The sequence below is a fragment of the Mus caroli genome, unplaced genomic scaffold, assembly GCF_978045245.1.
Source record: "Mus caroli unplaced genomic scaffold, Mus_caroli_1 scaffold_12, whole genome shotgun sequence".
NCBI lineage: Eukaryota > Metazoa > Chordata > Mammalia > Rodentia > Muridae > Mus > Mus caroli.
Genome location: NW_028227267.1, coordinates 99775691 through 99798860, shown reverse-complemented (window position 1 = coordinate 99798860; position 23170 = coordinate 99775691). Strand labels below are relative to the sequence as shown.

The following is a 23170-nucleotide window of genomic DNA, read 5'->3' as shown; positions in this document are numbered from 1 at the left end:
TTATCCTTAGGACAAAAAAAAGAAGCAGCAGACCAGCAAGAGGAATGGCATGGCTTCCCCTCTCCAAGTGTAGTCAGAGGAGGCTCACAGGGGCACGATGGAGCCCTCTCAGCACTTCTGATCACTTTTAATTTTTTTTTTTTTTTTTTTAGTGAATTGTGCTCATTCATGAGATTTGGACTAACACGGGAATATTAAGTCTCTAAATAAAATCATATTCTCCCTTTAACCATTGACTCTGCATACACATTAATCTTATTGAGTAATTCTTAGAGATTTTGATAGTCCAGTATATACCTACAGTAATTCTGTTTTACATTCAAATCTAAAAGTCTTGCAGATTTTAGAATAAAGGGCCTTCAGTATCATAAATATACTAGTTAGGTTCAATTCGTCGAGGCTTTCTTGTGTGTCTAATGTAGCATGTGAAAACATCTGCTTCCAGCCTATGTGTGACAACCATGATGACGGTGAAACTGCAGCTATCATCCTATGCAACATCTGTGGCAATCTGTGTACTGACTGTGACAGATTCCTTCATCTGCATCGACGAACGAAGACTCACCAACGACAGGTGAGCTTGTCTTCATAGCCAGAGCTCTGAAGTAACGTGGGAGGGAACCAGGGAACATGGGCTTTGGAATTCATGGCCTTACTTGACTCTCATGGTCTCACTCACTAACTGCTAACTGAGCAAGTACTTACAGTTCCAAGACTTGGTTGGCACTTTCACTATACACATGGAGCTGTTGTGAACACAGGAGAGAATGCTGGGTATGTCTGCTACTCTTACACTGCCTGATAGAGAAAGCCACTGTTGCCGAATGATGACACTTACGCTTCTACCCAGAAACTAAACACATTTATTATCCCTTTTCTGTAATGGAACAACAGGTCTTCAAAGAAGAAGAAGAAGCTATAAAGGTTGACCTTCATGAAGGCTGTGGTAGAACAAAACTGTTTTGGTTGATGGCATTAGCAGATTCTAAAACAATGAAGGCAATGGTGGAATTCCGAGAACACACAGGTAAAAGGGAATTAAAAGTCAAGGGGGAGGATGAAGCATGTCTGCAAAGTAGGCTAAGTCAGATACTAGCTACGATGGTCTGTATATGCTCGGCTCAGGGAGTGGCACTGGTGGGAGGTGTGGCCCTGTGGGTGTGGGCTTTCGTACTCTTGTCTTAGCTGCCTGGAAGGTAGGACTCAGATGAAGATGTAGAACTCTACCTTCTCCTGTACCTGCCTGGTCACTGCTATGTGCCCGCCTTGATGATAATGGACTGACCCTTGGAACCTGTAAGCCAGCCCCAATTACATGTTGTCCTTATAAGAGTTGCCTTGGTCATGATGTCTGTAAATTTACTGTTGTGTTAGCAGTAAAACCCTAACTAAGACACTAGCTTATCTCTCAGGAATAATTTTGAGTGGCACAGATGCCTACTAATGACATCTGACCACCTATGTTTGGTAGATACAGACAGTCATCTATATTAGAAAGAACATCAGACTACAAGCTAGGAAACCCCACTTCCCACTAACCTGCTATATAACTGTCTTACTTTTTTGTACTGCTGTGAAGAGATATAAAAGAAGACATTTAATTGGGGGTTGCCTACCCAAGTGTAAGAGGTTAGTCCATTATCATCATGATGGGAAGCATGTTGGTACAATGCAGTTGTGAGCTTTACATCCGGTTTCTTGAACATGCAGGCAGGCAGACTGGGCGTGATTTGGGTTTCTGAAATTTCAGAGCCAACCCCCAGTTATACACGTCCGCCTACAAGGCCACGCCTCCTAATCATTCTAATCCTTTAAACAGTTCCACTTCCTGATGACCAAGCAATATATGAGCCTATGAGGGCCATTCATATTCAGACCACACAGTGACTGAGTAGTCCATTAGCCTCTGTGAAATCCATGGTCTTAGACGACTTACATCTGTGTAAGTGAGCTGATGGATATACCATGCCTACACTGTGTCCTAACTGCAAGGTCCTATGATTTCCTGATACTTTAGAGTCTCTTCTACAGTTAGTACTTCTCAGGGCTTAATAAATAGTTCTGTTTTACTAATTGTAATAATAAAGGTGGGTAGCCAGTGCCTTAAAAAAATACTTCTTGTTATGTCTAATACACTTGAATCTCAGACAGTTTTCATTCTAGTTTTTTTTTTAAATGAAACCTTACATGTTACAAGCTTAATGTACAAAACATGAAAATTCTTCATCATTTTTAGCAAAGCTGCTGTCTGCCATTTATCGTACTGACACAATTATTTCTCATTGGTCTTGAGCATAAATCTGAATTAATTAACTATATAAAGATGACTTGGTTTTCTCAAACCCAATTTTTTCTCCTATAATCTGTCAATAGTCTACATTAATAAATGTAATATTGACCTTTCCTTTTATATAAACACTCTTTGCTTTTTCCAAAGAGGGTTCTGCAGTCATTTCTGGAACCAGTGATGGTTACTTTGAATTTGTGTGCCTACATTCAAAAATGAGCAAGGTCTTTAATCTTTGTTTAAGAATTCTGATCCTTCTTTCAATATTTCAATGTATTTAATTTTTTTTTTGAAATTGCAGAGTTCCTTGGGTAAATTTTCCTATTATTCAGGTTTTATAATCTAGTCAGATTTTGTACTGTCATGTAATTTTGTTACATAAAAACATTCAAAAACAGCCGGGTGTGGTGGCGCACGCCTTTAATCCCAGCACCTGGGAGACAGAGGCAGGCGGATTTCTGAGTTCGAGGCCAGCCTGGTCTACAAAGTGAGTTCCAGGACAACCAGGGCTATACAGAGAAACCCTTTCTGGAAAAAAAAAAAAAAATCAAAAACTTCTCTTTATTCTATGTTCTTTATTTTTTAAATTATAATACTTATCTAGTGTTGTGCATTTTGGGTAAGGGTTTGCCAGATTTGCTCATTCTGTTCTCTGGACTAGATATATAGTCTCCTCTTTTGCTAAAATGCTATAAACCAGCCAAGTTTATTTAGTTTTAGATTTATCTTTTTTTTTTTAAACCCCTTTGGTGATTACTAATTAGGGCAGCTTAAAGCTTTTAATAACTGAAAGAAATCTAGCTTGCTATTCCAAAATTAGCTGTATTAAAAGCTAATTTACTTTCTACAAGATTTTTTTCTCCTTCTTGAACCTAGGCAAACCCACCACAAGTAGCTCGGAAGCATGCCGCTTCTGTGGGTCCAGGAGTGGAACGGAGCTATCTGCTGTTGGCAGCGTTTGTTCTGATGCAGACTGCCAGGTAGGTATCTACTCAGAGGTTAGGCCATCCCAGGAAGGAAGAGTATACATATTCTCACAAGGCATTTGTTTTCTTTAGTAGAGGTTGTCACTTTGCCTCAGTGCAGTTTTCCTTCGTCACAACCCAAAGGTGACATTTTGTGCTGCTTGTTCATTCATTAAGTATCACCATTAGTACTTAATTTTGTTTTGGAAACAACTAAGATATCTGACAACTTGGGGCTGAAGAGATGGCTCAGGGGCTAACAGCACTCGCTACTCTTGCAGAGGACCTGGGCTTGATTCACATTATAGGCCTCACATGAGTAAACACAAACATATACATACAGACACACACACGTACAGTGCACAGACAGAAAGCAGGCACATGTACATGCAAACATAATATAAAATATACATCTGCCCAGAATTCCGTTGCCTTAGTTCATTTGTTTGCCTAAAGTAAACTTCTAGTGTCTGAAAGGTTTTGAATGCTGAACTTAGATGTGGTGGCATGTGGTTGGCACTCCGATGACGAGACATAGGTGGGGATTTGTTTGTTTGGGGGTTGGCCCCTGGTTTGGGACAGGGGGCTGGTATTAGGAGACGTTTATATCAGAACGTTAAGCTTTGTGCCTATGTCTGATGCCAAATCAAGTAAAGTCGTAGTTCACTTTTTATCAATGCTGTTCTTTTATGTTGGATGAAATTCTTTAATTACATTAAAAGAAAAACACTGTTAATCCTAGTTTTCAAATCATAGGAGTAATTATTGTTGTTTTATACTAGTAGGTATTTTCTGTTTAGAAAAAGTTGTTTAGAGAAATTAATATAGTTGATCTAACCCTGAGGTTACAAGCCTTTTTAATCATTCTAAGACTGCTGCAATTCATCTTCAATAGGAATATGCTAAGATCGCCTGCAGTAAGACACATCCCTGCGGACATCCATGTGGAGGTGTTAGAAACGAAGAGCACTGTCTGCCCTGTCTGCACGGCTGTGATAAGAGTGCCACCACCCTGAAACAAGATGCCGACGACATGTGCATGATCTGCTTCACCGAAGCGCTCTCTGCAGCCCCGGCCATTCAGGTTGCCTCGGCTTTTAAATGTGCCTAGATTTTAGCAGGAGGAGATATAATCACATTTCTCCAGGAGAAAGATGATTGGAGCTTTCTTTAGATGGCCAAGGGAACATGGCCTGTTACTATGCTGAGGAGGAGCTCGGTGGCTTTATGTTCTGCTTCCTGTTCTGCAGGTTAAGCCACTGGTGACTTTTGTGAGTGTACATATAGAGAGCTTTGAAGGGAGAAATGGCCAGATTATCAAGTAGCTAACCTCTCCTTAATTTCTGAAATATAGAATATGTTGTAGCGTAATACCGAATCTGTATGTAGCAATGTATACCTCAGTATATAATAGAAGTTAGTGCTATGTTTGCTAAATCAGAGTTTGTGACTTTTTTGACATTTATAATTTCTTTTCTCTATATGTTGGCTAATTGAATAATTTCGTGTTTTCCTGACCTAGCCTATTTTATACATGTAGTTGTTATATAAGTGGCATCAATACATGACTAGAAAAAATTAGAGTTGAAAACCTAGTCAATAATGATTGTCTCTTAAAAGCCCTGGCATGCCTTGGTTCTAAAGTGCTTGGTTTTTCTCGTCCCCACGTCACGTAGCTCTCCTACATTGGAGAGTCTCCCCATTCCTTCAGTGTGATCATGGCTGCATTTGCTCACTCTCATCCTTGTTTCTCTCTTTAAGTTGGACTGCAGTCACGTATTCCACCTACAGTGCTGTCGGCGAGTTTTGGAAAACAGATGGCTTGGTCCAAGGATAACGTTTGGATTTATATCGTGTCCTATTTGCAAGGTGTGGAGAGAACCTGAGCTTACCTACTTGTCTGTCCTTTCCTCTTTGTTCTCATCTTGGATGGCATCCTTCCCCAGTCTCTGTTAGTGTCTGTCCTCATCATCCACATAGACCCTGAAAACAGTGTGTGGCTTCTCTAGAGTGCTTACTGTCGAGTTAGTAGAAGTATACCCAGTGGTCAACTGTCCCCTTACCTAGACCGGTGATTCTTAACCTGTCGATTGTGACCCCTTTGGGTATCGAATAACCCTTTCACAGGGCCACCTAAGACTATCAAAAACCACAGATATTTACATTAAGATTCATAACAGTAGCAAAATTCCAGTTAGGAAGTAGCAATAACAATAATTTTAACATTGGGGCTCACATTGAAGAGTCCCAGCATTAGGAAAGTTGAGAAACACTAACTGAGACCTTTGTTGGGGGAAGGAACACACTCATTGTCCCCTAATTGTCAGATAAAAGCTGGCTAAATTAAAGTAAATATTTCATATATGGCATGAGAAATATTAATGTAAGTAACATTGTGTCCTAGTAATGAGTGCAGCGCTGTTTCAGACCCACTAAGAGTTATGTCACACAGCTGTGAGGCGCTAACAGGAAAAGGACTCTGCTGCTTGCAGGACAGGTGATCTGCTATTAAGATGCCCAAGCCTTTAATCCTAGCACTTGGGAGGCAGAGGCAGGCAGATTTCTGAGTTCAAGGCCAGCCTGGTCTACAAAGTGAGTTCCAGGACAGCCAGGGCTACACAGAGAAACCCTGTCTCGAAAAACCAAAAAAAAAAAAAAAAAAAAGAATATATCACTGTATCACTGTCTTCCCCATTACTTCTCTCTGTCTTGCTTTGTGAAGCTCTTCCTGTTTTGTTTTGTTTTTAACTTTCTGTTTACAGGCAGCTGCAATGGAGTTAATAAGAAATGTCTCAGCCCAGTCATTGCTTACTTAGATTAGTGAATAATAAAAAAAAATTACAGATTTTGTTCTCCCTTCTCATGCTGCCCACAGAAGAAAGTCATGTCTACAAGCCTGGGAAAGGCAGAGAAGATGGTATACAGAATATGATCATCTCTTACCTGACAGAACCCCATCTCCAAGGAGCCAAAGCACATTCGCAGCGCACACATGAGATCCTATGTCATATTTGTAGAAACAAAATAGCCTTTGCTCCACGAACAGCTAAGACTGAGAAACCGCGAGGCCAAGAAATGGAGCTGTTTTGTGCAGAGGCCTGATTCTTCTGTTTCCTTGCTCTTGGCAAATGGAAGTTCTTGAGGCCTTTACAGTAGTGCTTTATAGACGCTGAGTCTTCTGACCAGTTATCTCCTGTGACGGTGCTTGGCTCCTGAGTGTACACTAAGTGTTTGTTGGGACTCTTTCATAAATGCCTCTGTCAAAAATATACTTTTTATTTCAGAACAAGATAAATCATATAGTATTAAAAGACCTGCTTGATCCAATAAAAGAGCTCTATGAAGACGTCAGAAGAAAAGCCTTAATGAGATTGGAGTATGAAGGTCTGCATAAGAGTGAAGCTATCACAACTCCTGGTGTCAGGTTTTATAACGATGCAGCTGGCTATGCCATGAATAGATACGCATATTATGTTTGCTACAAGTGCAGAAAGGTATGCTATGAGGTGTACTAAAATGTTAAGATTCTGAGAATACCCATAGAATTAACTTGAATTGAATAGCGACACATAATTATTAAACCTTAAGCTAGAATTTAAAAATGAGAAACCTTGATGAAGTGTTTCAAGCTGAAGTAATTCACCTAACTGGGAAGAGGAGAATACTTTTTACCTAAGCAAACTTTTTCTAAAGCGTGTAGCTTTCCATACAAAGGATACGTCACATCTGATCTACTGCCTGGTACAACTGGTTCTTCCACGGGCTGTTCTAACGAACCAGCCTATTGGTCACTCATGTGTTTTACCAGCATTCCTACTTAAGACACTGTTCCTCCTTGTTTTGGGTGTTCGCTACTACATTCATGACTTTACCCACCACATACACCCTTATGACCTTCCAGATTCCTTGAGGTTTATTTACTGGACATTTGAAGTTCCCATGGATACTTCAGTGTTGACATCTGAGATGATACACCAGCCTTCACTTTCCAGTGTGTAATGTGTGTCTGTCTTTTTTGTGACTGTGGTTTCTCCCTGAGGTTTTCTGTGGTGCTCCTAAGCTCCATGTCTTTGCTTATACTACTGCAAGTAAGTTAGCTTTTCTAAATCTCAGGTCTGCCTAGGCCTGTCTTCTCTTGTAACCTTGTAGCACTGTCTGCCTCTCCTGCCTCACCTCCAATAACATACTGAACAACATACATTTCCCCAGACTCAGCCATCACTGCTACACCACTGCTGCCCCATGCATGCTAGCACAGGTTGCTTCTCTTTCTGGAATCTTCTTCCCTCCCCCTGCTGCACATTTTGCCTTGGCTGTAACTATGTAAACACAGTCCATCTTGACTACCTGAGGACCCGGCTCCGCTTCCTCCACTGCAACATGCTCACTTGCCAGGACCACCAGCTCTGCCTGCAGTAGTTCTGCTGCCTTGCGTACATGCCCATCACAATACATGGCCTCCATTCCTTTACTGCTCTTGTCTCTCTGCCCTGTTTCTTAAGCTCCATAAAGACAAAGGATGGATGTATAGTTTCTGTTTATCTATCTCCAGTCCCTGATGCGTAGTCAGCACTGTGAATACTAGATTAACTAGAGGATGAATAAATGAATGAAGGAAGGATATGCAGTCCTGAAATGTAATAAAGAAAATTAATGAATGGAATGTAAATAGATGGCAGGCAAGCACGTGAATATACATATGTACATACAAGGAAAGAGCAAGAGCATACATTTGTCAAAGCTATAGTGTTACAAAACCCCATAATAAAACTCCATTATGTATAATTACTGTGCAAACAAATGACTATTGTGCTACTACTAGGGTAACAGTCACGTGCTTAAGAAGACAGAAACCTGAAGCAGCTAGAATCTGCATGTTGACCTGGTATATCTGGCACACCAGAAAGCCACATTTAGCTAGCAGATGAGTATTTATAGACTGTGTCCGATGGAGCCTGCCTTCTGTCCCGTTTTCTAGTACAGATAATAGATTGATATTGACTCACCTTGTTTACTCTCAGTTTGGACCTAGCGTTTTGACTGTAGACATACGGACCATGCAAATTGTCCCAATTTCTTGGCCTCCTTTACTTTGTATCCAAAGAAGTAAAAGTAAATTGGCCATCAAGATAGTTGCATTCATTCTGGTGCTTATATTAGATGTTTAGTTTTTGAATATAGAGTAGACTTACAAGTATGAACAGTATTCTGAATACAATTTCTTAATTTTTTTGTTCATTTCAAAAATTGTGTGATCAGAAGATGTTTAAACTGACTTTTTTGTTCCTTTCTTATTGAACTAAGAATTTTAATTCTGTTCTAATTTATGCCAGGCACACGTAATTGTATATAATTGCGATTTAGGACTTGATGTGCATGTTTTAAGCAATAGAAGGGAATATGTTGTGTAAGATTTTAAAATGAAAAAACTCACAACTTTTCCCAGGAAAAGCATCATTTGTTTTTTTGTTTGTTTGTTTGTTTTTTGGTTTTTGGTTTTTTTTTTCCATTTTTTTTATTAGGTATTTAGCTCATTTACATTTCCAATGCTATACCCCCATACCCCCCCTCCACTCCCCCTTTTTGACCCTTGCGTTCCCCTGTACTGGGGCATATAAAGTTTGCAAGTCCAATGGGCCTCTCTTTCCAGTGATGGCCGACTAGGCCATCTTTTGATACATATGCAGCTAGAACCAAGAGCTCCGGGGTACTGGTTAGTTCATATTGTTGTTCCACCTATAGGGTTGCAGTTCCCTTTAGTTCCTTGGGTGCTTTCTCTAGCTCCTCCATTGGGAGCCCTGTGATACATCCAATAGCTGACTGTGAGCATCCACTTCTGTGTTTGCTAGGCCCTGGCATAGTCTCACAAGAGACAGCTATATCTGGGTCCTTTCAGCAAAATCTTGCTAGTGTATGCAATGGTGTCAGCGTTTGGAAGCTGATCATGGGATGGATCTCTGGATATGGCAATCACTAGATGGTCCATCCTTTCGTCACACTTCCAAATTTTGTCTCTGTAACTCCTTCCATGGGTGTTTTGTTCCCTATTCGAAGAAGGGGCAAAGTGTCCACACTTTGGTCTTCATTCTTCTTGAGTTTAATGTGTTTAGCAAATTGTATCTTCTATCTTGGGTATCCTAAGTTTCTGGGCTAATATCCACTTATCAGTGAGTACATATTGTGAGAGTTCCTTTGTGATTGGGTTACCTCACTCAGGATGATGCCCTCCAGGTCCATCCATTTGCCTAGGAATTTCATAAATTCATTCTTTTTAATAGCTGAGTAGTACTCCATTGTGTAAATGTACCACATTTTCTGTATCCATTCCTCTGTTGAGGGGCATCTGGGAAAAGCATCATTTGTATTTACTACTTGATACCTTATCCCTCATACTTGTTTGAATATTGTTTATCTTCTCATCATGTTCCTTTAATAGCATAATTTTTAGATGCTCTCCTTCTGAAAGGAGGATGTTCACATTCCAGAATTGAAATTATTTTTAAGCCAGAAGTGGTGGTACATACCTTTAATCCTAGCACTCAGGAAGCAGAGAGCTACACAAAGAAACCTTGTCTCATAAAAGCAAAATAAATAGATAATGAATGCCTGGCTTCATGTGTACTCCTGATTCTCCCTGCAGTCAGCAGTGTAGATATGGGAGTGTGGCATAGTCACTATGGCCACACAGTGTTCCGCATGCTGTTGGTTCATGAACACATGGTTTCTCCACAGGCGTACTTTGGTGGTGAGGCTCGCTGTGATGCTGAAGCTGGACAAGGAGATGATTACGACCCCAGAGAGCTCATCTGCGGTGCCTGCTCCGATGTGTCTAGGGCCCAGGTAGGCAGATGCTAGACACACCAGAAAGTCACCGCTGGGCCTGAGAGACAGCTCAGCAGTTACAAGCACTGACTATCCTCCAGGGGACCCAAGTTGGGTTCACAGCCCCTCAGCAGGCGACTCATAGCCTTCAGAACTCCAACTCTGGGGGCTGGGCAGCCTGCAAAGGCACCTCGATATTCACTAACATACAAGCACTTACACACAGCTAAAAATAGTAAAATTAAACCTTTTTTAGTCAAAATTCTGTCTTTAAAATAAGATTGATCTCCACGATCCCTGCCTTGACACCCATGTAGTCTATTCTGACACACATCAGGGCTGTGCATGAGTTTCCAAGTGTGTTCATGATGTTATTTCTTGTTAATATTTTCATTGTGTAGTTGTCATTTCATGAAGTGAGTGCTATATTTAAGCAATGGGAACATTTACTTATTTATAACCCTGCGCTCAAGCTTTTAGGCTTTCCCATCTTTAATGAAGCATTCATAGGACCTATGGACTTGGTAGAGAGTAAAATATTATTGGGCAGCTTTCTAGCCCAATAAAGCACTGATGAAGAAATGTAGTTTCTTATTAATCAGATAGACTGTGTGGGAGAGCGAACTTAAACTTGAGGCTTTGGCTAGATCTTTTGGACCTCACGTTTACTCCCTGACCTTTGAACCTATGCCATTGCATTGTCAGTCAGCTTACGCTACATGTGCTCTCATGGTATTGATTAACAAGCTATCCATTTCTTCAATTTATTATACATGTCTTCAGCTATCATAAGGATTGTTGAAATAGCTCACTATAATCTTGTGTTTTCCATGTCTTTTGATATAGATGTGTCCCAAACATGGAACAGACTTTCTAGAATACAAGTGTCGCTACTGCTGTTCGGTGGCTGTCTTCTTCTGTTTCGGAACAACACATTTCTGTAATGCTTGTCATGATGACTTTCAGAGAATGACCAGCATTCCTAAGGAAGAACTCCCACACTGTCCTGCAGGTAGGGTTTAAGACTGAGAGCTCTGTTTCTAGGGTCAGTTTATGGTTCCTGAATAAGGTAAGAAGTTGAGGTCATGTGTTAGGAGCTCTACTGAGACATCTAAGAGCAAGAAAAATTAGAGGAAGCAAAGGAAAAACAAGCCATGTACGTTTAATGTCTTAAATCCTTAAATTCTTGGCAGAATCATGGGAAAGGATTATGTTTTAATTCTCGGGGCAAGGAAGGGAGATGACGTAACTGTGGTGCCTTGCATATAGCAGCGAATACGAAGCACTGGACAGTCTTTGTAGTTTTACCTGATGACAGGGTCTCGGGAAATTGCCCAGGCTAGCCTAAAGTCACTCTGTAGCCCAGGCAGAGGCCCCAAACCTGCAGTCCTTCTGCCCAGACTATGACTGGTTGGGATTACAGGCCTCTCCATCAGGCCCAGCTTGTGATGTTTTGGGCTATTGGGGTCTTTTTTTTCCTCTTTAGGAAGATTTCCATAAAATGGGAAGAAGATTTGAGGTAGAATACCTAGGAAGTGGCAGCAGAGTTAGAACCAGAAAGCTAAGGAAACTAAAATATCCAGCAAAAATACAGAGGAAACCACTGTCCTTGGAGATTAGGCAAAGAAAACAAATGAACACAAAACCTGAAAAAGGACTGTCAGATGTCAGGAACCTTAGCATCATAGGGGGGGAGAGTAATGGGTTGGGAGAGAGAAATGAGATTGGAGGAAGACTTGTATGTGAGCTGAGTGTGGTTACTGTAAATACACGTACACATATGATGATAGGTAGCTTTGTTGAAGCTCTGAAGCACACCCTCCTACCTATGGCTTCTTAGGATACAGATGGTAGGTCCCCTCAAGCAGGGCAGTAATTTCACCCCTCAGTCACAACCTGCAGTCCTAACCATGCTATATACCCACTAACAAAGAGACTACAAAAGGGGAAAAGGCTAAAAATAGATAAAATAGGCAAAATATATAGATAAATATAGATAAAATAGATTTTTTAAAAAGGCAAAAAAAAAAAATAGACAAGTTTCTATTCACTATTGAGAATTGGGCTAAAATTTTAGAGCCAGGAGAATGAACAGGTGACTGGTAAATAATCCTGTAACACTCTGACTTATGTGCAATGTGTTGTCATTTGTTTGTGATCTTTATTAATTGGTAGCAGACTGTGAAAGAAGCAAATGGAGACTGCCCTGAGAGGGCAGGGTGTTAGGGAGTCAGGAAAGATGAGAGCCATGGCAGTGAGGATGAGGAGTGAGGTAAGGCAGGGTGTTAGGCTGACTGTCAAGAAAGATGAGAGCCATGTCAGTGAAGTGAGGTAAAACAGTGAATGCAGTGAGGACCACAGACAATCAGAGATGATCTTTCTCAGAGAGAAAGGAGAGCACTCAGCAGAAGCTGTAGGTCAAAGTCTGGAAAGAAGCAGGATCCAAAAGAAAGCCCATCATGCTTCCAGGCCTTATGACATGGGAGGAGCCTGGGGGACAGGCCTTATGACATGGGAGGAGCCCAGAGAACAGGCCTTATGACATGGGAGGGGCCTGGGGGACAGGCCTTATGACATGGGAGGAGCCCAGGGGACAGGCCTTATGACATGGGAGGAGCCCAGAGAACAGGCCTTATGACATGGGAGGAGCCTGGGGGACAGGCCTTATGACATGGGAGGAGCCCAGAGAACAGGCTTTATGACATGGGAGGGGCCTGGGGGACAGGCCTTATGACATGGGAGGAGCCCAGGGGACAGGCCTTATGACATGGGAGGGGCCTGGGGGACAGGCCTTATGACATGGGAGGAGCCCAGAGAACAGGCCTTATGACATGGGAGGGGCCTGGGGGACAGGCCTTATGACATGGGAGGAGCCCAGGGGACAGGCCTTATGACATGGGAGGAGCCCAGAGGACAGGCCTTATGACATGGGAGGAGCCCAGAGGACAGGCCTTATGACATGGGAGGAGCCCGGGGGACAGGCCTTATGACATGGGAGGAGCACGGGGGACGGGCCTTATGACATGGGAGGAGCCTGGGGGACAAGCCTTGTGATATGGGAGGAGCCCGGGGGATAGCCACTTGCAGTAGAGAATTTAAAGGCAAACAGTGTCATCAGGGAAAACCCAACTTTTACTAGTAAAGGAAATTGTATTTTCTTAAAACAAAAATTCTAAAAATGATGAAGTTTGCAAAGAAGTAAGTGAGCCAAAGGACACAGTTGTGGGGTGTAAGCTGAGATGAGAGCTCAGGCCAAGGCTTCCACTGCGAGGGACTGAATCAGGCTACGTGGAGGACTTTGTCCTTACTCAACTTCACTCCCAAGAGTAAGTTAGGATGGGTCTGTGGTAAGAGCATCACACACCTACACTGTGCCATTACTAGCATATCATTTAGATATTTAGATAGAAAAGGTCAGGTTTTGCTTTGACATTTGTGTAATAAGCCTTCTTGATTTCAAACCTGTGTCTTTCCCACAGTGTTTCTTTCCAGATTACTACAGTCCGTTATTGTAATGTTCATGTTTTAAACTCATTTGGACTTTGCTTCAGATACTTAACAAATGGCATTATCAGTCTCACCATTTTGCTAGTGTGCAGTTAGTTTCTCTTCAGAGAAGGTAGATAAAGGTGAACATGGTTTATTTATAAGTTTGATTTTACTTATAAAAAAAAATACACACACACCGCCCCCCATGGGCTGGAGAGATGGCTCAGTAGTCAGCACTGACTGTTCTTCCAGAGATCCTGAGTTCAATTCCCAGCAACTACATGGTGGCTCACAACCATCTGTAGTGAGATCTGATGCCCTCTTCTGTGTTTCTGAAGACAGAGACAGGGTACCCACATACATGAAATAAATCTTTAAGACAACATTCCCCCACAGAAATCTGGTTTGGGTTGGTTTGTCCCTTTGTTGATGTAGAATAGTTTTCTGCTAGACTAAGATTAGAGATTTTTGTGACTGATTTTGATCATTGTTCCTTAAAATTTTGTAGCTCAGTGATCCCCTGGGTAGGATGTTATGGTCGGGGGCCATTTTACTTCCTGTTACATGCATACGTGTGTGTATAATGCTGAAGCTTGCATGGGAAACATATCTGTGCTAAGAAGAAAATTGTTTTTAGCTTGTTAATTCATAGACATGTTATTTCTTTGAATAACTTGATTTTTATTCACATGACATTTATGTGCATATTTTAAAATTACATTTTTTTTTAAACTTCCTTCAAAATGTGTACAGGTCCCAAAGGCAAGCAGCTAGAAGGAACTGAATGTCCGCTCCACGTTGTTCATCCACCCACGGGGGAAGAGTTTGCTCTCGGGTGCGGAGTGTGCAGAAATGCTCACACGTTTTAGAACTTTCAGATCCTTTGTCTATGGAGAGGATAGTTTCCTTCATGCACCAGGAGGATGCAGTGAACTTTAAACTCTGCTCAGGATAGGAACGGGACCATTTTACATTCTGAAAATGAACCATTTACAGTGCAGGAATGATGCCAAATACCGTGTACATAATTCTTGCTACGAACATTTCCCCTTTATTTTGGTTTATCTTCGTTGAACCAAGACATCAAACTTGTGAGGTGTTTGCATGTGGCCATTCCCGTCACTGGCCTGTGACGCATTGGACATTTATAGATAATTGATATAAAAGGATCTCCATGCTCATGGACTGAGAATGATGCTGGCTTTCAAGCAAAAAAAGAAAAATAATCACTGTTTATTATATACTGCCTTTTTGTAATCCTGTACAATTGCATCAAGGGTGGGTATAAAAAAAAGGAATATTCTGGTTTCTTTCCTAGACTGTTATTTAAAAAAAAAAATTGTGTTAGTAAGGCCTATAAATGTAATAAGTATCAGACTGTATATAAAGCTATCAATGTTTGTCCTGTATAAGAATTACTAAATTACAAAAGCAGTTTCATTTAAACTTCTAGGTTAAGTTTGAGCCTGAAATTTTAATGAAGTGCAATACTGAGTGTGCCTCATTATCTTGCAGCTGTAAACATATTGGAATGTACATGTCAATAAAGCCACTGTACATTTTTATACAGTGATAAAGTCTAATATTTGTGTAAAGTATTTTTTGAAAAACAATTTAAACAACTTATGAAGCCTAAAACCCACTTATAACACGCTCATAGCTTTCCTGTTTTGGAAAATAAAAATATCAGTAAAGCGCACTGACGAGATCTTAAACACTGGGTAGAAAGTCATGAAAATAAATATCTAAAGCTATGTCTTCTCAGAGACACATATGCGAAAGGCAGAGATAGGCACTTAGGAAATGAGTGTGTGTCTGACTTGGCCAAAATTCTGCATTTTGCATAATTTATCAACGTAAGTGCACTAGTTTTTAACTTCTACAGACTCCCAACATGTGTGGGTACAGCTCTCCATTTATTTGTTACCTTTTTATTTTGCTGATATATGGTTAGATTTTTTTTCCATTTGTGAAACTATTAAATTTTAGATTTGTGTATTTCATGATACTGAGGAAAAATTTGACCCATTTTTAAAATATTTTCACTGTTGGAAATACAGAAATCAGTTTACCAGCATATAAATTATTAACAAATTTAATGGCCTTCATTTCTGTTAATCAATTGTGAGGAGTTTAAACCAGCGTTGGGAGCCAAGAGAAGCTCAGTCAGTAAGGTGCTTGCCGTGCACGTTAGGATAGAAGTCTGGTTCCCCAGAACCCACTTTGAAAAGGCAACTCTGTGTGGTAGTTCTACCTTGTTGTCTCAGCTCCCCACGACTTGGTGAGTAGCCTTGTCTTAAAAGAAATGCAAGGTAGATGGTTCCTGAGCACAAAGGTGGTGAACCTACACATGGCTCAGGTGATGAGCCTACACATACCTGCAGACAAATGAAAACATGAGTGGGAACAGTAGAAAGGAAAAGGACAGCACCAGAAGAGAAGAAGTGGGGCCTGCCCACCCTGTACAAGTCCCTCAGTTCCATCCACAGCACCCCAGGAAGAAGACATGGTGGTGCACAACTTTAATACAGCACTCTGGAAGCGGAGGCAGGAGAGCATGCTAAGCTGCATAGCAGTTTTGAAGCCATCCTGGTATAGATGAGATTCTGTGCAGAGACTCTCTTGTACTGTTAGGGAAACATTACTTGTCAATAAAATGTTGGCCTTTTACCTTAGGCAGGAAATAGTGAGGTAGAAGTTCCAGGGCAGAGAGAGAGAATCCTGGGAATAAAGTTAGGCACAAAGGAATTCACACCCCAGACACAGAAGAAGACAGTTGTGTGAAACTGAGGACCAGGTAGCCAGCATGTGGCATGACTTACAATGAAACAAGCAGATAATTAAGATATAAGCTAGTCTAGGAACAGAGCCAAAGCTATAAAACTAAGCATTTATTCATATATAAGAAATCTGAGAGTCATTTTTTCTGGAAACAAAGTAGAGAAGGAGAAAACACAAGGTCATGAATGGATTAACTATAAGATTCTGTCCCGTCAAAAATGAGTTTTTAATAAAAATTATAAGTATATATGTGACATCAATTCTGAACACAGGTAACTAATAACTACTTTACAGAATTCTTTAATAAATTTCATAAAAATATCCAAGCCAAAAGCTTCAAAGTTCATGAATATCATTACTGGTTTATATTATTTATTTTTGGTTATGAGATCATAACTAAAGTCATGGAGCCATATTTTGAAAAATGACATTTCAAGAAACAGAATTCGACTTCTCAATGGAGACTCTAAAAGTTAAAAGCGCCTGGACAGAGTGCTACTGACCACAGGTACCAGCCTACGCTACTATACCCAGCAAAACTTTCAATCACCACAGATGGAGAAAATTAGTCCATGATAAAGCCAAATTTAAAGTCTGTCTATATAGCCAGCCCTACAGAAGGTGCTAGAAGGAATATTGCAACCTAAGGAGGTTAATTACACCCATGAAGACACAGGAAATAATCTCACACCAGCAAAATCAAAAGAAGGGAGGTTCACACACACCACCATTACCAACAATAACAAGAAAATAACAGGCATCAATAATCACTGATGTAGAAATTGTAATATCTGACAAAATAGACTTCAAATAAAAACTAATCAGAAGAAATAGAAAAGGACACTACATACTCATCGAAGTAAAAAATTACAAGAGGACATTGCATCTATTAACATCTAGGTCCAGAACACAAGGGTATCCAAATTATAAGAGAAACACTACTAGGGCTTAAATCACATATTGGCCCTCACACACTGATAGTGGAAAACTTCAATATGCCACTCTCACCAACAAACAAGTCTTCTAGACAAGAACTAAACTGCACAGAAATGGTGGAGCTAACAGATGTCATACACTAAATAGACCTAACATATCTAGAACATTTCACCCAAACACAAAGCATATACCTTTTTATTAGCATCTCAGGACACTTTCTCAAAGTGGACCACATACTCAGACACAAAGTATCAAGAGAAAATTGAAATAACTCTCTGCATTCAATCAGACCAGAACAAATTAAACCTATCTACCCACAACAACAGAAACACAGATTTATGGAAACCGAGTAACTCTGTACTGACTGAAAAATGAACCAAAACAGATTAAAAAAAAAAAAAAGACTAGTTTCTAGAATTGAATGAAAATGAAGAAACAATATACCCCAACATGGGACACAATGAGTGGCGCTAAGTACTAAGTGACTACATAAAAAAAAAAAAAAAAGTGGAAAGAGAATAATACAAAGAATCAGTGAAACAGATTTGTGTGAGACATTTTTCTTTGAGAAAATCAACAAGATAGACAAACCTTTATCCAAATTAACTAAAAGATAGAGAGAAAATATCCAAATTAGCAAAATGAGAAACAAAAATGGAATATAGTAGACACCTAGGAAATCTTACAATCCATAGACTCAGAGATTAGGTGTAAATGAAAGGACTGGGCTCCTATGGGGGTGAGGGCAAGAGATTCATGATTAGATTTTTTTGGGTAGACTGGGGGCAGGTGGGTCAGTGGTGGGCAGGGGATTATGGCGTTTAAGAAGGAACAAGACGAGAGAGATGGAATTGAGGAGCATTTGAGGGATGATATGGAAGCCTAGTACAGTGGAAACTATCTAAAATGTATGAAGGCAATCCAAATGAGTTCTTGTAACAATGGGAGAGACAGAGTCCCAGTTGGCTGTCACCAAAGGAGGTTTCCAGTTCTAGGACTGCATTATATTCAGTTGAGTTGTTGGCCATGGAAATCCCCAAACAACCCCAACTGTTGCTAAGACAATGGGTTGCTCTCCGAAAAGTGACAATTGGGCCCCACTGCTGAGGACAACCCTCACAGAACTCATTGCTCTGTGAGTCATGGTCAACCTGGTGCCTACGTGGAGTCTCCATTCCTACCATCTGGTGTCTTTCATGTGGTAAGATACTCTGCAGGCTCCCAAAAGAGAAACATAAACACCAATCCAGCTACAAAATCTCTGACCTACAATCTGTCCTGCTTACACAATGTGCTAGGGCAATGGTGGCGCAGAACTTGTGGGGGTGGCCAACCAATGACTGATGTGCCCACTCCATGAGACAGAACTATTACCCAACACTGCTTAAGTGACTAAGAGCCAGAGACTAGATAGGCAAGACACCCAGGGTAAAATCAAACACTACTGGTTAAAAACAAAACAAAACAAAAACAAAAACAACGAAAAACCTATCGTTAAAATGACTCCTCATGATATTTTGTGATACTCCTTAGCTAAGTGTCTAATTCTGTCATCATCAAAGAAGCATTCTCCTTCAGCAGATGGGAACAGATGCAAAGTCCTATAGCCAGACATTATGTAAAAAGAGAATTCTTAGAACACAGCTCTGAATGAGATGTCTCCACCAACCCCCTCCCCTCGGGAATCAGAGAACCCTGCAGAAGAGGAGGCAGAAAGAGTGTAAGAGCTGGAGGTGATGTAGACCACCAGAAGGCCTTGTAAATCAGTCGAGCAGGCCTCATACTAACTCACAGACTGAAGCAGCAAGTGCATGGCCTTCACTGGTCGGAACCAGATCCTCTGTGTTTGTGTTATAGATTTCAGGTTGGCATTTTCATGGGACTCCTGAGTGTGTGAATGAGTGGGTCTCCGATTCTTGTGCCTGTTCCTGGTGCTCTTCGCCCTTCTTTGGGTTGTCTTTTCCAGCCTTGATGTGATGTTTGTTTAGTTTTTAGTATTATTATATTTTATTTTGTCATCTTTGACTGTTAAGTCCTAGAAACCTGTTCATTTCTAATGAGAGACAGAAAGGGAGTGGATATCGAGAGGATGGGTGGTGGGGAGGGGCTGGGGCCAGTAGAGGGAGGGAAAACTGAAATCTGGATATGAAAAAAAGAAAAATCTATTTTCAGCAAAAGGGAAAATATTAGGAGGAGAAGGAAGAAGAGGAGGTGATGGTGGTGGTGGTGGTGGAAGTGGTGTTGGTGGTGTTGGTGGTGGTAGAGGTTGTGATGGTGGTGGAGGTGGTGGTGGTGGAGATGAAGGTGGTGGTGGTGGTAGAGGTGGTGGTGGTGGAGGTGGTGGTGGTGGAGGTGGAGATAGAGGTGGTGGTGATGCTGGTGGTGGTGTAGAGACTAATGTGGAAATGTGGAAGCAGCAGGGTGATCAGAACAGTGAGTTGTTTCACAGTGCATTCAGGCTCAGGGTTGACTAATTTGTTTTCAGGAGACACAGGTAGGTACAAAGATGAATTCATCCCTTCATGAACCCCCATAAAAACAGGAGATTATAGTGAGGCTGCTGTAAATATTTAACTAACCACCTCTGGAACTGAAACTAACCTGGAGGATACGCACAGGTCAGAGGCTTCCTTCACACCTGAGACATAGAAGAAAAACGCTGGGATCCATTGACTTTGCCGGCTGACAGCTCAACTACAGCTTTCAAACTGTGGTGGGAAACAAGTGTGATGGTTTGTCATTGTGACACAATGTAGAATCGTGTGGGAAGAGAGTCTCATTGCAGAGCAGAGGCAGGACAGTTGGACTTAATCTAGATTAGATTGGCCTTCAGAGGATTATTATGATTTAGTCAGCTGAGGTGGGAAGACCAGTCTACAGTGGGTGGCATCAATCCCTAGCAAGAGAATTCTGAACTGTATAGAGAAAGCTAGCTAAGCTCTGGGGTGATTTCTTACTATCTTCTTTTGACTACAGGTATAATATGGCCTGTCGTCTAGAGCTCCTGCCTTGTGGCTTCCCTGCTATGATAGATTTTAACCTGGATCTGTGAGCTAAATAAGGCATTTCTCCCTTAACTTGCTTTGGCCAAAGTATTTGATCATGTCATTAGGAGACGAAACTAAGACAGAAAGGTAGTGAGATGCCTCCCAGAATGGCAGATGAATGTGTTAGTAATGACCAAGAAAATCCACAGAGCACTACATTGTGTGTTCAAAGTGACTTATGAGTATACGAGAAAGCTATTCTTCATCACACAAGCCCTATGCTTTAGGGATACATTTTGACAAAGTACATGAAAAAGATGGTTATGGCCAACCCCTAGTTCAAACATGCATGCACAGACCATCCTGTCTGGATAATATATTAGGCAGAAAAGAGCAGACGCACAAGAGTGGGACTTAAGAAGATCTAATCCCAGTTCTTCACAAACTATTCCACAAAATAGAAACAGAAGGTACTCTACCCAACTCATTCTATGAAGCCACAATTACTCTGATACCTAAACCACAAAAAGACCCAACAAAGATAGAAAACTTCAGACCAATATCCCTTATGAATATTAATGCAAAAATCCTCAATAAAGTTCTTGCTAACCGAATCCAAGAACACATCAAAACAATCATCCATCCTGACCAAGTAGGTTTCATCCCAGGGATGCAGGGATGGTTCAATATACGGAAATCCATCAACGTAATCCAGTATATAAACAAACTCAAAGACAAAAACCACATGGTCATCTCGTTAGATGCAGAAAAAGCATTTGACAAGATCCAACACCCATTCATGATAAAAGTCTTGGAACGATCAGGAATTCAAGGCCCATACCTAAACATGATAAAAGCAAATGTTGGCTACAGCAAACCAGTAGCCAACATCAAAGTAAATGGTGAGAAGCTTGAAGCAATCCCTCTAAAATCAGGGACTAGACAAGGCTGTCCACTTTCTCCATACCTATTCAACATTGTACTTGAAGTCCTAGCCAGAGCAATTCGACAACAAAAGGAGATCAAAGGGATACAAATTGGAAAAGATGAAGTCAAAATATCACTTTTTGCAGATGATATGATAGTATATATAAGTGACCCTAAAAATTCCACCAGAGAACTCCTAAGCTTGATAAACAGCTTCGGTGAAGTAGCTGGATATAAAATTAACTCAAACAAATCAATGGCCTTTCTCTACACAAAGAATAAACAGGCTGAGAAAGAAATTAGGGAAACAACACCCTTCTCAATAGTCACAAATAATATAAAATATCTTGGCGTGACTCTAACTAAGGAAGTGAAAGATCTGTATAATAAAAACTTCAAGTCTCTGAAGAAAGAAATTATAGAAGATCTCAGAAGATGGAAAGATCTCCCATGCTCATGGATTAGCAGGATCAACATTGTAAAAATGGCTATCTTGCCAAAAGCAATCTACAGATTCAATGCAATCCCCATCAAAATTCCAACTCAATTCTTCAACGAATTAGAAAGTGCAATCTGCAAATTCATCTGGAATAACAAAAAACCTAGGATAGCAAAAACTCTTCTCAAGGATAAAAGAACCTCTGGTGGAATCACCATGCCGGACCTAACGCTTTACTACAGAGCAATTGTGATAAAAACTGCATGGTACTGGTATAGTGACAGACAAATAGACCAATGGAATAGAATTGAAGACCCAGAAATGAACCCACACACCTACGGTCACTTGATCTTCGACAAGGGAGCTAAAAACATCCAGTGGAAGAAAGACAGCATTTTCAGCAAATGGTGCTGGCACAACTGGTTGTTAACATGTAGAAGAATGCGAATCGATCCATTCCTATCTCCTTGTACTAAGGTCAAGTCTAAGTGGATCAAGGAACTTCACATAAAACCAGAGACACTGAAACTTATAGAGGAGAAAGTGGGGAAAAGCCTTGAAGATATGGGCACAGGGCAAAAATTCTTGAATAGAACATTAATGGCTTGTGCTGTAAGATCGAGAATTGACAAGTGGGACCTCATGAAACTACAAAGCTTCTGCAAGGCTAAAGACACCATCAATAAGACAAAAAAAACCACCAACAGATTGGGAAAGGATCTTCACCTATCCTAAATCAGATAAGGGACTAATATCCAATATATATAAAGAACTCAAGAAGGTGGACTCCAGAAAGTCAAATAACCCCATTAAAAAATGGGGCTCAGAACTGAACAAAGAATTCTCACATGAAGAATACCGAATGGCAGAGAAGCACCTGAAAAAATGTTCAACATCCTTAATCATCAGGGAAATGCAAATCAAAACAACCCTGAGATTCCACCTCACACCAGTCAGAATGGCTAAGATCAAAAATTCAGGTGACAGCAGATGCTGGCGAGGATGTGGAGAAAGAGGAACACTCCTCCATTGTTGGTGGGATTGCAAGCTTGTACAACCACTCTGGAAATCAGTCTGGCGGTTCCACAGAAAATTAGACATAGTACTACCGGAGGATCCAGCAATACCTCTCCTGGGCATATATCCAGAAGATGTCCCAACCGGTAAAAAGGACACATGTTCCACTATGTTCATAGCAGCCCTATTTATAATAGCCAGAAGCTGGAAAGAACCCAGATGTCCCTCAACAGAGGAATGGATACAGAAATTATGGTACATTTACACAATGGAGTACTACTCAGCTATTAAAAAGAATGAATTTATGAAATTCCTAGCCAAATGGATGGACCTGGAGGGCATCATCTTGAGTGAAGTAACACAATCACAAAAGAACTCACACAATATGTATTCACTGATAAGTGGATATTAGCCCAAAACTTAGGATACCCAAGATATAAGATACAATTTGCTAAACGCATGAAACTAAAGAAGAATGAAGACCAAAGTGTGGACACTGTGCACCTTCTTAGAATTGGGA

General features: G+C 40.8%; 1 protein-coding gene across 13 annotated transcripts in view; it reads left to right on the top strand.

Moving 5' to 3' along the window:
• Mycbp2 (MYC binding protein 2) overlaps window positions 1–15146 on the top strand; it is a 233148-nt gene extending 218002 nt beyond the window's left edge. For all 13 annotated transcript variants that reach the window (XM_085828830.1, XM_085828825.1, XM_029468874.2 and 10 more), the window contains 9 exons: window positions 446–574; window positions 895–1027; window positions 3164–3267; window positions 4148–4336; window positions 5014–5121; window positions 6537–6746; window positions 9985–10092; window positions 10921–11086; window positions 14317–15146. In XM_085828830.1, the coding sequence (XP_085684956.1) occupies window positions 446–574; window positions 895–1027; window positions 3164–3267; window positions 4148–4336; window positions 5014–5121; window positions 6537–6746; window positions 9985–10092; window positions 10921–11086; window positions 14317–14432 (1263 nt within the window). In that variant the 3' untranslated portion in view covers window positions 14433–15146. The remainder of the gene's footprint in view (window positions 1–445; window positions 575–894; window positions 1028–3163; window positions 3268–4147; window positions 4337–5013; window positions 5122–6536; window positions 6747–9984; window positions 10093–10920; window positions 11087–14316) is intronic.
• The last annotated feature ends 8024 nt before the right edge of the window (window positions 15147–23170 follow it).